Genomic DNA, 12,237 nt, shown 5'->3' with positions numbered 1-12,237 from the left:
TTTTTCAATCGGTATTGTGTGGATCGATTTACTTTACACCTTTATTTTTAATGATTTTGTTTTATTCGTATTTAAGTAACCATGTAAGAGGTGTGTGCCTTATGGAATTATTAATCCCTCCTATAGAAGGTTACTTTGTGGTTTCAAAAAAAAGGTTACTTTGTCGTTTTATAACATCATATTTTCTCTATTCTTTATACTACGTATATTGCAATAATTATATTCTTAGAAGGATTCACAAACATTTCGTTTTCTTTTTAAAATTTCCAACATCTCCTTCCTTGCTATTATAGTGTAAACATCTAATATACCTTTACTATACATGTTTATGTTCTGTTTTATGGGTGCTCTAATGTTACAATATATTCTAAACTAAGATTTACTTCCTCCATTCCCGAAAGAAAGTTACGTTTTCCCTTTTTGACATTCCCCTTTAATGGTTACATTTCAATTATTCTTAAATTTAAATTTATTTACTTTTTTTTTTTACACATTTTCCTTATACAATTATATTTTTATCCAACTATCCCCTTTTATCTAAATATTTACATATTCCCAAATGACTATTTTTATTTACAAAAATATTTACCTATTCCCAATATAAATATTCCTATTTTTCAAGTTAATTTAATGTTTGTTTTCCATATATTATTTTCCTTATTAACTGTGAAAAACCAACAAATGTAACCTTCTTTATGGAACGGAGGGAGTATTATATGAAATACGAAGTATGTAATTTGTTATATCAATAACTTTATACTAAAGACGAAACTATAAATGACACTTGTCATTTTCTGGTTAAAAATTTTCCCGCCTTTGTTTTCTTTCCTTTTTTTTCTTTTTTTTTTTGCCAAATTTTAATGACATCCATTTTATAATCTACAATAATACTTATTTCCATTTTGACAACGTATTTAATCCAATTATACTCAAATAATTTTTTTTACATATATTCTACCGTATATACTTGGAAACTTTTAGTTACAAAAATACTAACATAGATTAAAAATAAGGTATTGTAATGTATTGTAATATATTATTATCCAAGACTATTATAATATTATCAAATTTTTTTCTCCAACTTTTATCATTTGATAATAAAATTTATTTTAATTAAAAAAAAAAATCATTTTGGTAGCATACTTTGTGTAAATCTTAAAATTATAGAACTTTTATAAGAACAACCGAACAAAATCATATATATTGAAACATTCAATCTAATTACTGTAAACATTTATGTGATTATTTAAAACCCCCTACTACTCACTAAAAAAATTAAAAACTCCTACTACTCACTAAAAACATATTTAAAAATGTTGATTACGGAATACTAATTATCCTAAAATAAAATAAATTTAACTAATTTTTCATATAATGCCGGTCAAAGTGTGTCAACAAAATATAAGGGCAAATGTATATGAGTTTGTATATGGGTATTAACCTAAGCTAATATTTTCATTCATTTATATAAAACCTTATATCTTTTAATTTCTATTACTATTTTATACAATATAATTCAATAACCATTACGTATTTGGTATTAGTATAAATTAAAATTCAAGTTACTTTGTTACAAATACTATTTTTGGATAAATTATTGTTGAATTAACACCATTGTTTATAATTTATTTGTGTAAAATGTAATTATAACCATGCATGGCACGGGACTTAACCTAGTAGTATAATAAAATATGATTTTAATTGTGTACCTCTTTAAATCATCCTCTACCATTCCAGTTGTCAAACTAATAAACCCGTGAAAAAAATACAATGAATTAATATTTGATTATATTCACACTTTTCTTTTCCTGTTTCTCTCACTTTTTCCATTACTTATGGAAACTCTGTTTATGTAACAACTCATATCCAGGCCACATCTCTTGACTTCCATTTCACACTATTCATCTGGCTAAAAACAATGGAGTACAACAAATCAAGATCTGTAAGGTTTCGCGAAGAAGTCGAAACAGCAACAGTAACAGCAACAGCATCAGCAGCAGCAGGAAACAGAGAAAACAGAACCAACTTAGTACAAGTAAAGCAGAAGTACACTATAGATGGAACTAAGATACTCCCTGAAGCAGGAAGACTGTCATCTTCCTTACCATCATCATCGGCGTCCTCTTCCTCCCCGTCATCGCCATTGTCGTTGAGAACCAAGGTGCTTTCGAGAGTTTTCTCTGAAGATTACGAAAGGGTTAAGAGAAAGATACATGATCCTAGAGGAAAGACGATTAATAGATGGAATAAAGTGTTTCTTATAGCATGTTTAGTTTCGTTGTTCGTAGACCCGTTGTTTTTCTTCTTGCCTGCAGTAAAAGGAGACATTATGTGCATTGAGATTGAGATGAAGTTGGAGATTGCGCTTACTGTCATACGAACAATGGCTGATGTTTTTTATGTTGTTCAGATTTATTTTAGATTTCGGACTGCGTATATTGCTCCATCTTCTCGTGTTTTTGGGAGGGGTGAGCTTCTTGTTGATCCTAAGAAGATTGCTGTTGGATATCTTAAGAATTGGTTCTTCTTTGAGCTCATTGCTGCTCTGCCTCTTCCTCAGGTTCACTTCCTAATCTCGTAAATAATTTTCGAACATTTTAAAGCTTCGACAATATAACGGATTACAGTTTATGTTAAATTGGAGTATATATCTATTTCGATAGGATACTAGAAATAGTATACGTTCATGTAATTAAGGGATGACCATATGTACTTTTAGTACTTGATATAACAAATATGTACCTGAAATTTATATCAAACATGGTTTTTGATTTTTCATTGATTGGTTTTGTGAATGTTTTGGTTTAGATGTTGATATGGGGAGTGATTCCGAACTTAAGTGGATCGATGATGATGAACACGAAAAATGTGTTACGGTTTATCCTGATTTTTCAATACTTACCGCGATTGTTCCTGATATTTCCTCTTTCGTCACAAATTGTTAAGGCTACTGGTGTGGTTACTGAGACTGCTTGGGCTGGTGCTGCTTACAATCTCATGCTCTTCATTATGGCAAGCCATGTAAGTGTCTGACATAGTGACAGATCTCTGTATTTATTTTAATACATCTAATTTTGGTAGGGTTCAATTAAATATTAAGTCACTTTCTTTGCATAATAATTGATGCTTCTGATTGTATTTTACTGTATTTTCTATTGTTAAACTAGGATTCTCTGAACTTCAATCATTTGACAAAACATAATGATAGAGCAAAAATTTGATCATGATTATGAGATAATTGTTTTGTCTTGTTTTCAATGGCTGGATTTCATAAACAAAAGTGATGCCTCGTTATTATTAATTTCATGTATGTACTTAATTTTAAGCTTATGATTAATAGTTTCTTTTTTAGCATCATAAAAAGCAGATAAACAAGATAATTAAGCGAGCCAGTACAATCTTTGATTGTGATTTTTGTAGGTTTTAGGAGCTTGCTGGTACCTTCTGTCAATAGAGCGAGAAGAGGCATGCTGGAAGCACGTTTGCAGCCTCGAGAGTGAGATGTGTCTATACAAATTCTTTGATTGTAGAAGAGTTCAGGATGCAGGGAGAGAGAATTGGTTTAGAATGAGCAATATAACAAAAGTATGTGATCCTGATAAAAACAGTTACACTTTCGGAATTTATGGTGAGGCCGTGACTACTGGGGTTACCTCTTCACCTTTCATCAACAAATACTTCTACTGTCTTTGGTGGGGTCTGAAAAACTTGAGGTAATACATTGGATATAATGTGTTGAGACCAAATAATAGACATGCTTGTTTAAGCTTCTACAGCATATTGCCTTATCAATTGTTAATGTCTGATCAGTTTTCGAATCATTATGTGCAGTTCTCTAGGGCAGGATCTTTCAACAAGCACCTCTATTGGTGAAATAGTTTTCGCGATCATAGCTGCAACCCTCGGATTGGTCTTATTTGCCCTCCTTATTGGTAACATGCAGGTTAGCAACTTAGCACCCTGTCATAATACGCCACTAAAGTCGAAACTTATATGTACTAAACTTAGCACCCTGCACCGAATTTAGTACCTAAGAATTTAAGAGTGAATTTTTCCATGTTCTATAATTCAGACATATCTGCAATCAACTACAGTCCGATTGGAAGAGTGGAGGATCAGGAGAACTGATACAGAGCAATGGATGCATCACAGGCAGCTGCCTCCAGAGCTGAAGCAGTCTGTGAGGAGATATGATCACTACAAATGGGTGGCTACAAGAGGGGTCGACGAGGAAGCTCTTCTCCAAGGACTTCCAATGGATCTACGTAGGGATATCAAACGTCATCTCTGTCTTGATTTAGTCCGTCGGGTAAGTTTACAACCATCATTACAAGTAGGAATGATAGGTATTAGACATACTGAAATAGAAAGTATAACAATCACAGTGAAAAGGAAGTATTTAAACCTAACAGAAGGCAATTGAATGACAAATACTTCTATACACAGGTCCCATTATTTGACCAAATGGAAGAAAGGATGCTAGACGCAATATGTGAGAGGCTGAAGCCTGCCTTATGCACGGAAGGCACGTTTCTTGTAAGGGAGGGAGACCCTGTGAACGAGATGCTCTTCATAATCCGAGGCCATTTGGATTCATACACAACGAATGGAGGCCGAACAGGTTTCTTCAACTCATGCAAGATTGGACCAGGTGACTTCTGTGGCGAGGAGCTCCTAACGTGGGCTCTAGACCCCCGACCTAGTGTGATCCTTCCGTCATCAACTCGAACAGTCAAGGCCATCTCAGAGGTGGAAGCCTTCGCTCTGAAAGCAGAAGACTTAAAGTTTGTGGCTGCACAGTTCAGAAAGTTGCACAGCAAGCAACTGAGACACAAGTTTCGATTCTACTCCCATCACTGGAGACTATGGGCTGCCTGCTTTATACAGGCAGCATGGCGAAGACAGAAGAAACGACGGCATAATGCTACTGAGTGTAAAGCACACGAAGACATGTTGACATATGAACATGATCAAGAGCAGCTCAGTAGTGAAGATTATGATGTCAGTGGATCAGGGTACTCTCTGTATGCTAAGCGACTAGCATCAAGTAATAGGAAGGCTGGTAAGAAGCACTCGAGTATGGATTCGAGTATTGGTGCATTGCAGAAGCCTGCTGAACCTGATTTCTCCGTTGATGAGGACTAAACATGCATCTATTTAGCTGTTTGTACATTATTCATTGCTTCTAATTAACACTTGATTCTTCTCTTCTACCATTAATTATATATAGCAATTAGCTTAATTAGTTACAAAATCTAGCTGGAAAGAAAGTTGTACAAGAATAATTGAACTTTCAAGAAGAATGATACACCACACTATGGTGTGGACTAATTCATCTATTAACAAATGCACAAAAGTCAATTTGGTACTATTATGTAATGGTGATATTACAAATATACATTGTCTATCCAAATTTTTTCCCACATATGCACAATTAATGTCAACTATCTTAATTGGTTAAAGTGTCGCAGGTATTATCTACACCATAAAAAACATACACCGCATTCGGATTTGATCTCCTTGGACTTCTAATACGTTGAACAGACAATCCCCTAATAAAAAAAAATGGTGATGAAGTTGATGAGAGCATAGCATTGACTGGCAAATAGCTGTATTTTAAATGAAAGGCATGATATATGGGTACTAGTACTACGGACAGGGTTGACATCACAAGAGATGGGGTGAGTTAGCTGGAGATGTTATGCTTTAAAGTAAGTTGCTATGTTTTCAAGTAATTAATGAGTCATTGAAACTCAAGTTATTGGAGGGAGCACTTCATTTAATACTACACCTAATTGGTCGGCACTCCCCGTTTATGATGCATTGGCATCTTTCCCCACTTGGCAATGATACATTATTGTACGGAGTACATATTATCGGATCACTTGACTGATTTTTTCGTTCCATATTGTCCATTTTAAAAATATAGTCATGTTATGTGTAACTATTTATAATCATAGTCTTTTTAATCAGTTAAAACCAATATTAATTGTTCAAGGAACAATTCTATTCCATGTAAATCTAATTTCAATAGTGATTTAAATTATTATGGTGCGTAATTGAAGTCATTGATGTTTAAATGTGTGTATTAAAAACCGCATAAAAAGACAAATGAGACAAATAAAAAAGAAACTTAGAAATAAGATAATCATAGTTAAATATCAACTGATGAAAACCTTATCCTTTGAAGGCATGAAGGCCATATGACCAAGCTTAAAAACAAAAGTATATGTCCCTAAAATTACGATTTTACATGCGTTTTACACCATAGAAGATGAGTCAAAAAGTGAAAAACACTTAAATAATGTCATACAGATTAATTAAGAAAGCACATTAAATACAACTGCAATAAAAGATTCACATTATGATTAAAGAAAAACATATACGACTTGTGAACCAATTGACCAAAAAAAGGGAATAAAAGAATCTAAAATCTAAAGACTAAAATACTCTTGATGATTGCGAATAGCATATTAGGAGGCTTTGCAATATAGATGCTGATTAAATTAAAAAAAATTATTAAAAAGCCTATAATAATATAGTAGTAACAGAGCATTTATAATCTATCTATAACTAATACTATAATAACAAGCGCTGACATTATTCATTTATCCAAATTGTACACGTGTCAGCTTCTCTTTCAATTTTTTCCCGCCTAAACTTTTTTTCTCTCTCATTTTTTTATGGAAAAAACTAAATATTGACTTTAAAATTCAATACAGACTACTATACATTAAACTCTTCACAATTTTTTTAAATAAACAGTTTGACAACCCTTTACCCAATGTAACATTATTTTATGCTTTTTTACGGAGTACTGTTTTATATAGCTCTCTTTTTTTCATTATATCTAGACATCGCACGAGAGCTAATCTAGTAATATAATAATACGAACAAAACTCCACATGAATATCTTTTTTCTTCTTAATTAGAGTTTTCTTTCAAATTAAAAACTTTAAATGAGACAAAAAAAAAAAAAAAAAAAAAATAAAATAAAGAAAAATAGATAGTATAAAGAAAGAGAATAAGGATCCTCTCGTAGAAACATATAAATTACGGAGTAAAACATTTATCATACCTTGATACCTATAATGATTCTCCAATACATGGCTTGCCAATAGCTTTCCTTAATTGTTGATTAACAATTTAACATTTTTCGTTTCATACAAAATTTATAACAATAGTTCAGAAAGGCTATTAACTTCAGCAATTTGGAGAGTGTTCTGTCTATGGTGAGAAACAGAATTTTTACTAAAGTTAAAACCGATATATGTACTGCCAAAATCATATCCCATGATAGTAACTGAAGAATGAACACAGGGTAGGTTCGACGTGCAATACTAATTCAAAATCAACGATCAATTTACTCTTTCCATCAATAATTTTACTCGATACAAAACTTTGATACACTTCACTACCAAAACAAGATCTGGATTATTAAAGTCCTACCTTTAGTAGCCTATCGTACCCTAGCTTATATGGTCATACCGGATTGGGCTGCAGCTGCAGCTGCAGCTTTAGCCTTTGGCTTCTCCACAACAATAGCCTGAGTAGTCAATACCATTCCAGCAACAGAGGCAGCATTTTGCAAACCACATCTTGTCACCTTAGCTGGGTCAATTACACCAGCCTCTACTAAATTCTCATATGTGTCGGTCATTGCGTTGTAACCAACCTCCCATTCACTTGCCATCACCTTCTCTACAACCACCTCACCTTCAACCCCAGCATTGTAGGCAATTAGAGATGCCGGTGACACAAGTGCCTGCATCAATCAGCCAACACATAAGATTAACAGAAAATGCAACATAGAGAGTAGCTTATCTACAAAGCAAATTGAGAGCTTCTAATGATCTTTTATAGTAGTATGTCGTAGCAATAAACAAATGGGTCATTTTTGCAACGAGGAAGTTCCCAATCTGACAATATTTTACTGACAAGTTTGAGACTACTTAGCACTACTTGGATGGAACTCCCAGATATGTGCAGATACACATAGAGATTTAAGCTTTGTTCTTTCAACCAAAATTTATTTACCTCAAAAATTTGCTGATCTAAAGTTAGTTCTTAATATTTTTATATAATGTTATACGGAACTTATCTAAACTTATCTTTAGTATAAACTCATATTACTGCAACTTCACTTATTTTCCAAGGTGATAAGAACAAGGCCTAAATATTTTCCTGTCATACAAACTTGCAACGAGCATATAGACAGGGGCTGGGCCATAGCTGAGAGTTCCAGAAAGCTAACGCCGTATCTTATAAATTGATTGCAGACTAAAGAGCATCAGATATTAAAAGAAAAGATTTTACCTTCTGCACAATGTCAGCACCCAAACGCTCATCAGGGTCCTCCAGACTCTCCTTAATAGAAGGCACGCATGTTGAAAGATGAACAAGAGCAGCACCGCCGCCAGGAACAATGCCTTCCTCTATAGCAGCAAACGTTGCATTCTTTGCATCCTCAATTCGCAACTTACGGTCTTCAAGCTCAGTTTCTGTGGCTGCACCAACTTTTATAACAGCAACACCTCCAGACAGTTTTGCAATTCTCTCAGCTAGCTTCTCAGAATCATAAACTGAATCAGTCTCAAACAATTCTTTCTTAAGCTGTGCTATCCTAGCCTGAAGTTCATCTTTAGACGCAGCATCAGCAATGAGGGTGGTGGAATCCTTGGTTATTGTCACCTTCCTTGCCAATCCAAGCTGCTCAACAGATGTACTCTCAACCGCCAATCCCAAATCACTAGCCATGAACTCCGCTCCTGAATTACACAAGTTACACATTATTACCCACATGACTATAGCTGGACAAGCAATGGAAGTAGTTACAAACTTCACAAGGCAAGAATTATCTAGAATTATTGAGAATAGGTCCTCGAAAATCAAATATTTGATCATAAAGTCAGAAGTACTATCTCTGTTTTTTATTATTTGCAACAAAGGAATTTTTTGTCTCACAAATAATACCCCTTTGTTGCAAATAATAAGAAACGGAGGTAATGCATCAATCCCAAAGAACCAATGATAAAACATCAGCAGTCATGATACCACAACATTAAAAAAAAGTATGAACAAATAACTGTATACTCCAGTTCTTTTCCAGTCCAACTGTACAATGGTTTAGGCCAGAGTTTCGGGTATATGTCTTCTATTGATTAAAAAAAAAGTTTTTTCTTTACAAATAAAGGGAAAATATAAGATGTTTTTCCAAGGGATTCCCAACCAAAAAAAAAAACATTATAACCAGTTCTTCAACATGAGAAATTATAAATTTCAGTTTCACATACTATACTATGCATAGGAAAAGCATATGAATATACCCATAGTGAGCATACAAACCATATAGCTATGACGATGTTCCCCCGCAAAATCAAACTACTTCTAGAAGATATAGTCATCATTATAGTTAGTTATCTGATTGATTCATCAAATGGCTCAAAACTTCATTTTTGCCTTTGAGCTTACCATTAACAATTGCAAAATCACACATTTTCCACAGTATAATGCACAGAAAACAATCCCATACCAGTCAAGATAGCAATATCTTGAAGCATAGCCTTTCTCCTCTCTCCAAATCCTGGTGCCTTGATGGCAGCAACATTGATAATGCCCCGAAGCTTGTTTACAACTAGAGTGGCCAATGCTTCTCCAGTAATATCCTCAGCAATAATAAGCAAAGGTGCTCTCATTTGAGTGGTCTTTTCCAATAATGGGATTATATCTTTAATTGCAGATATCTTCTGGTCAGTTATCAAGACTCTAGCATTTTCAAATTCAACAATTGATTTTTCAGGATTGGTAACAAACTGTGGAGATATATACCCTCTATCAATCTGAAATACAGGAAACAACCCAAATCATATGAGGACCTAAAACAAACTAACATTACAAGCACATTAATTGCTAATATATAAGCCACAAACCTCCATTCCTTCTTCCACTTCGACAGTTGTCTCAAAGGAAGATGACGACTCAATGGATAAAACACCATCTGGGCCAACTTTGTCAATAGCGTCAGCAATCATGGTTCCGATCAATTCATCATTTCCAGCAGAAATAGTGGCAATAGCTGAAAACAAATGCATGATCAAATACCGTTAAAATGCTTTTACACTTCATAATAACTCAACACCATCTAGCAGTAGTCAGAAAATAAGTAGTACCTTTGATATCCTCACGGCCATTGACTGGCCTGGCTCTCTTTTCAAGTTCCTCTATTAATCCTTGAATAGTTTTATCAATTCCTCTTTTCAAAGACACAGGGTTAGCACCTGAGGTAACACTGAGCAGACCTTGTCTAATAAACTCACGTGCAAGAACTGAAGCAGTTGTAGTTCCATCACCAGCTGAGTCATTTGTTTTACTGGCAACCTATATCACCAACGCTATCATATCATATCTAGAAACTATTAACCGTGACAACAAAGTCTACAACTCTAAATTCCTATTCTCCAAGAAAAATGTACTGCGGCTTAAATGAAACATCAGTAATACACTTATAAATGGAAAATCCATACCTCCCTAATCAAAGCAGCACCAGCATTCTCCATTGGATCAGCCAGCTCAATAGCTCGAGCAATAGTAACTCCATCATTAACTACCCTTGGGTTCCCGAATTCATCCAAAACAACATTTCTCCCTGCAAAAAGAAGTTCAATCATATGCCATTATACAGCATTAGAAACAGCAACTAAGCAAAAAAAGTCCAGTAAAAAGAAAGCAGCAACATATATTGTCAGAAGTTGCACACAATAAACATGCTTAATAAATACTTCGTATAAAGGAGTCATGCTCAATTAAAAGTTCCTAGCAAGTAATGGTACTCTTGCTTTTGCTAGGCAAGCATATATCAAATTTACAGGATTTTATATCCGGGGAATATAAGATACCTCTTGGACCAAGGGTAAGTCCAACAGCATCAGCAAGTTTATCAATGCCAGCCTGAAGGGCTGCCCTGGAATCCTGGTCAAAGGCAATTTGCTTCGCGGAAGCTCTTACGACAAGCCGCCTGCTTGATGGTTTGTAATGCACCTTCTGCGCCCGCTGAGGAATTGCTTTCCTCAAGCTTCCCTGAATCCATGGCGCAACAGGTCATATAACAAACACATTCAGGCAAATATAGCACTTCACTAAGAGACAACAACAAAACAAAAAATCCATCATTCCTTATCCCTCAAACTTATGCATAACCCAAGAAATGCTTTCTTATCACATTTGAATACATAATCATTTACTAATTTGGAAACTAACGAATGCACAAATCTAAACAGTGGCAGCAAAACAACAACTAAAACCCACGAACTATTAGCAGAAAAAGCAACCCAATTCATCAATTTCAAAAATTCAATCCAGTCACATGACTCTCATTGCAGATAGCTAATATTACATAAGAATTTTACCCAGAAAACCCCACATAATATAAACAATTTCAAGCAGTATTAACTAATCTATACCAGCTTCAAAGCTAAATTAGCATAATATAAAACCCAAATGAAAGAATAAGAAAACAAACTAACAAAAAGACTAATCCAATTCCCACATATAAAAAACTTCAAAACCCAATCCAAAAACATGGGTATTAATCAAAAATCCAAAACAATACAATAAAACCCAATTGTTATTAATCAAAGAACGAATAAAAATGAGGTTGAGAAAATGAGGGGATAGAAAAAGATGAATACCTTTCCAGGTGTAGAAAGAATGGAAGTGGTTGAGATAGCATTAGCAGAAGCCATTGTTGATAGGCAGCAGAGCAGATTATCGAAGAGAAGAGGAGAGAGAAATAGAGAAGATGGTGTATGAAATGGGGTAGTGAAGTGAGGATAAGGAGCAAAGGCTGAAAACTGATAGAGTGAGTGAGGGTTTGTGTAGGTTAGGGCTTTAATTCTTAAGTGAGAGAAACAAAGATAGAGAGATGATGTTCGAGAAGTTTCCACTACTTCCAGAACCGTTGAGACTCTTGAGAGTCTTGACAGCCTTTAGATTAGAATTATACTCCCTGTTTTTTTTAGTGCTAGGCGCGATTCACTTCACCTTAGGTTCGTTTGGTTTAATAAGGTGGAACGGATTAGTATGTATTTTCATATTTGGGTGGTATAGATTCTATATTCCATATCAATCTAAAGTTGTTTGGTTTAATCATGGAATGGAATTTCATACTTGAGTAATAGTATGAATTATGAATCCTTAGGGGGGAGGTGGGTATGAGATTCCAATGAAATGAGGTGGAGT

General features: G+C 34.4%; 2 protein-coding genes across 2 annotated transcripts; one reads left to right on the top strand and one right to left on the bottom strand.

Annotated features, from left to right (window-relative positions):
• The first annotated feature begins 1,748 nt into the window (after window positions 1-1,748).
• Window positions 1,749-5,368, top strand: LOC110699167 (protein CNGC15b-like). The gene is made up of 6 exons (XM_021876653.1): window positions 1,749-2,560; window positions 2,809-3,021; window positions 3,421-3,713; window positions 3,832-3,943; window positions 4,073-4,309; window positions 4,447-5,368. Exons 1-6 carry the CDS (start codon window positions 1,919-1,921, stop codon window positions 5,143-5,145), a joined length of 2,196 nt encoding a protein of 731 aa, XP_021732345.1. The 5' UTR covers window positions 1,749-1,918; the 3' UTR covers window positions 5,146-5,368.
• A 1,936-nt stretch (window positions 5,369-7,304) lies between these two features.
• LOC110699166 (ruBisCO large subunit-binding protein subunit alpha) lies at window positions 7,305-11,891 on the bottom strand. Its single transcript, XM_021876652.1, has 8 exons — window positions 11,688-11,891; window positions 10,896-11,076; window positions 10,524-10,645; window positions 10,170-10,377; window positions 9,930-10,075; window positions 9,533-9,839; window positions 8,317-8,768; window positions 7,305-7,765 (listed from the first exon to the last, which is right to left on the bottom strand). Exons 1-8 carry the CDS (start codon window positions 11,739-11,741, stop codon window positions 7,475-7,477), a joined length of 1,761 nt encoding a protein of 586 aa, XP_021732344.1. The 5' UTR covers window positions 11,742-11,891; the 3' UTR covers window positions 7,305-7,474.
• Window positions 11,892-12,237: the final 346 nt, after the last annotated feature.

Source organism: Chenopodium quinoa, unplaced genomic scaffold (genome assembly GCF_001683475.1).
Source record: "Chenopodium quinoa cultivar QQ74 unplaced genomic scaffold, ASM168347v1, whole genome shotgun sequence".
Taxonomy (NCBI): domain Eukaryota; kingdom Viridiplantae; phylum Streptophyta; class Magnoliopsida; order Caryophyllales; family Amaranthaceae; genus Chenopodium; species Chenopodium quinoa.
Note: the sequence above shows the minus strand (reverse complement) of the source record. Positions and strands in the feature narration are given on the sequence as shown.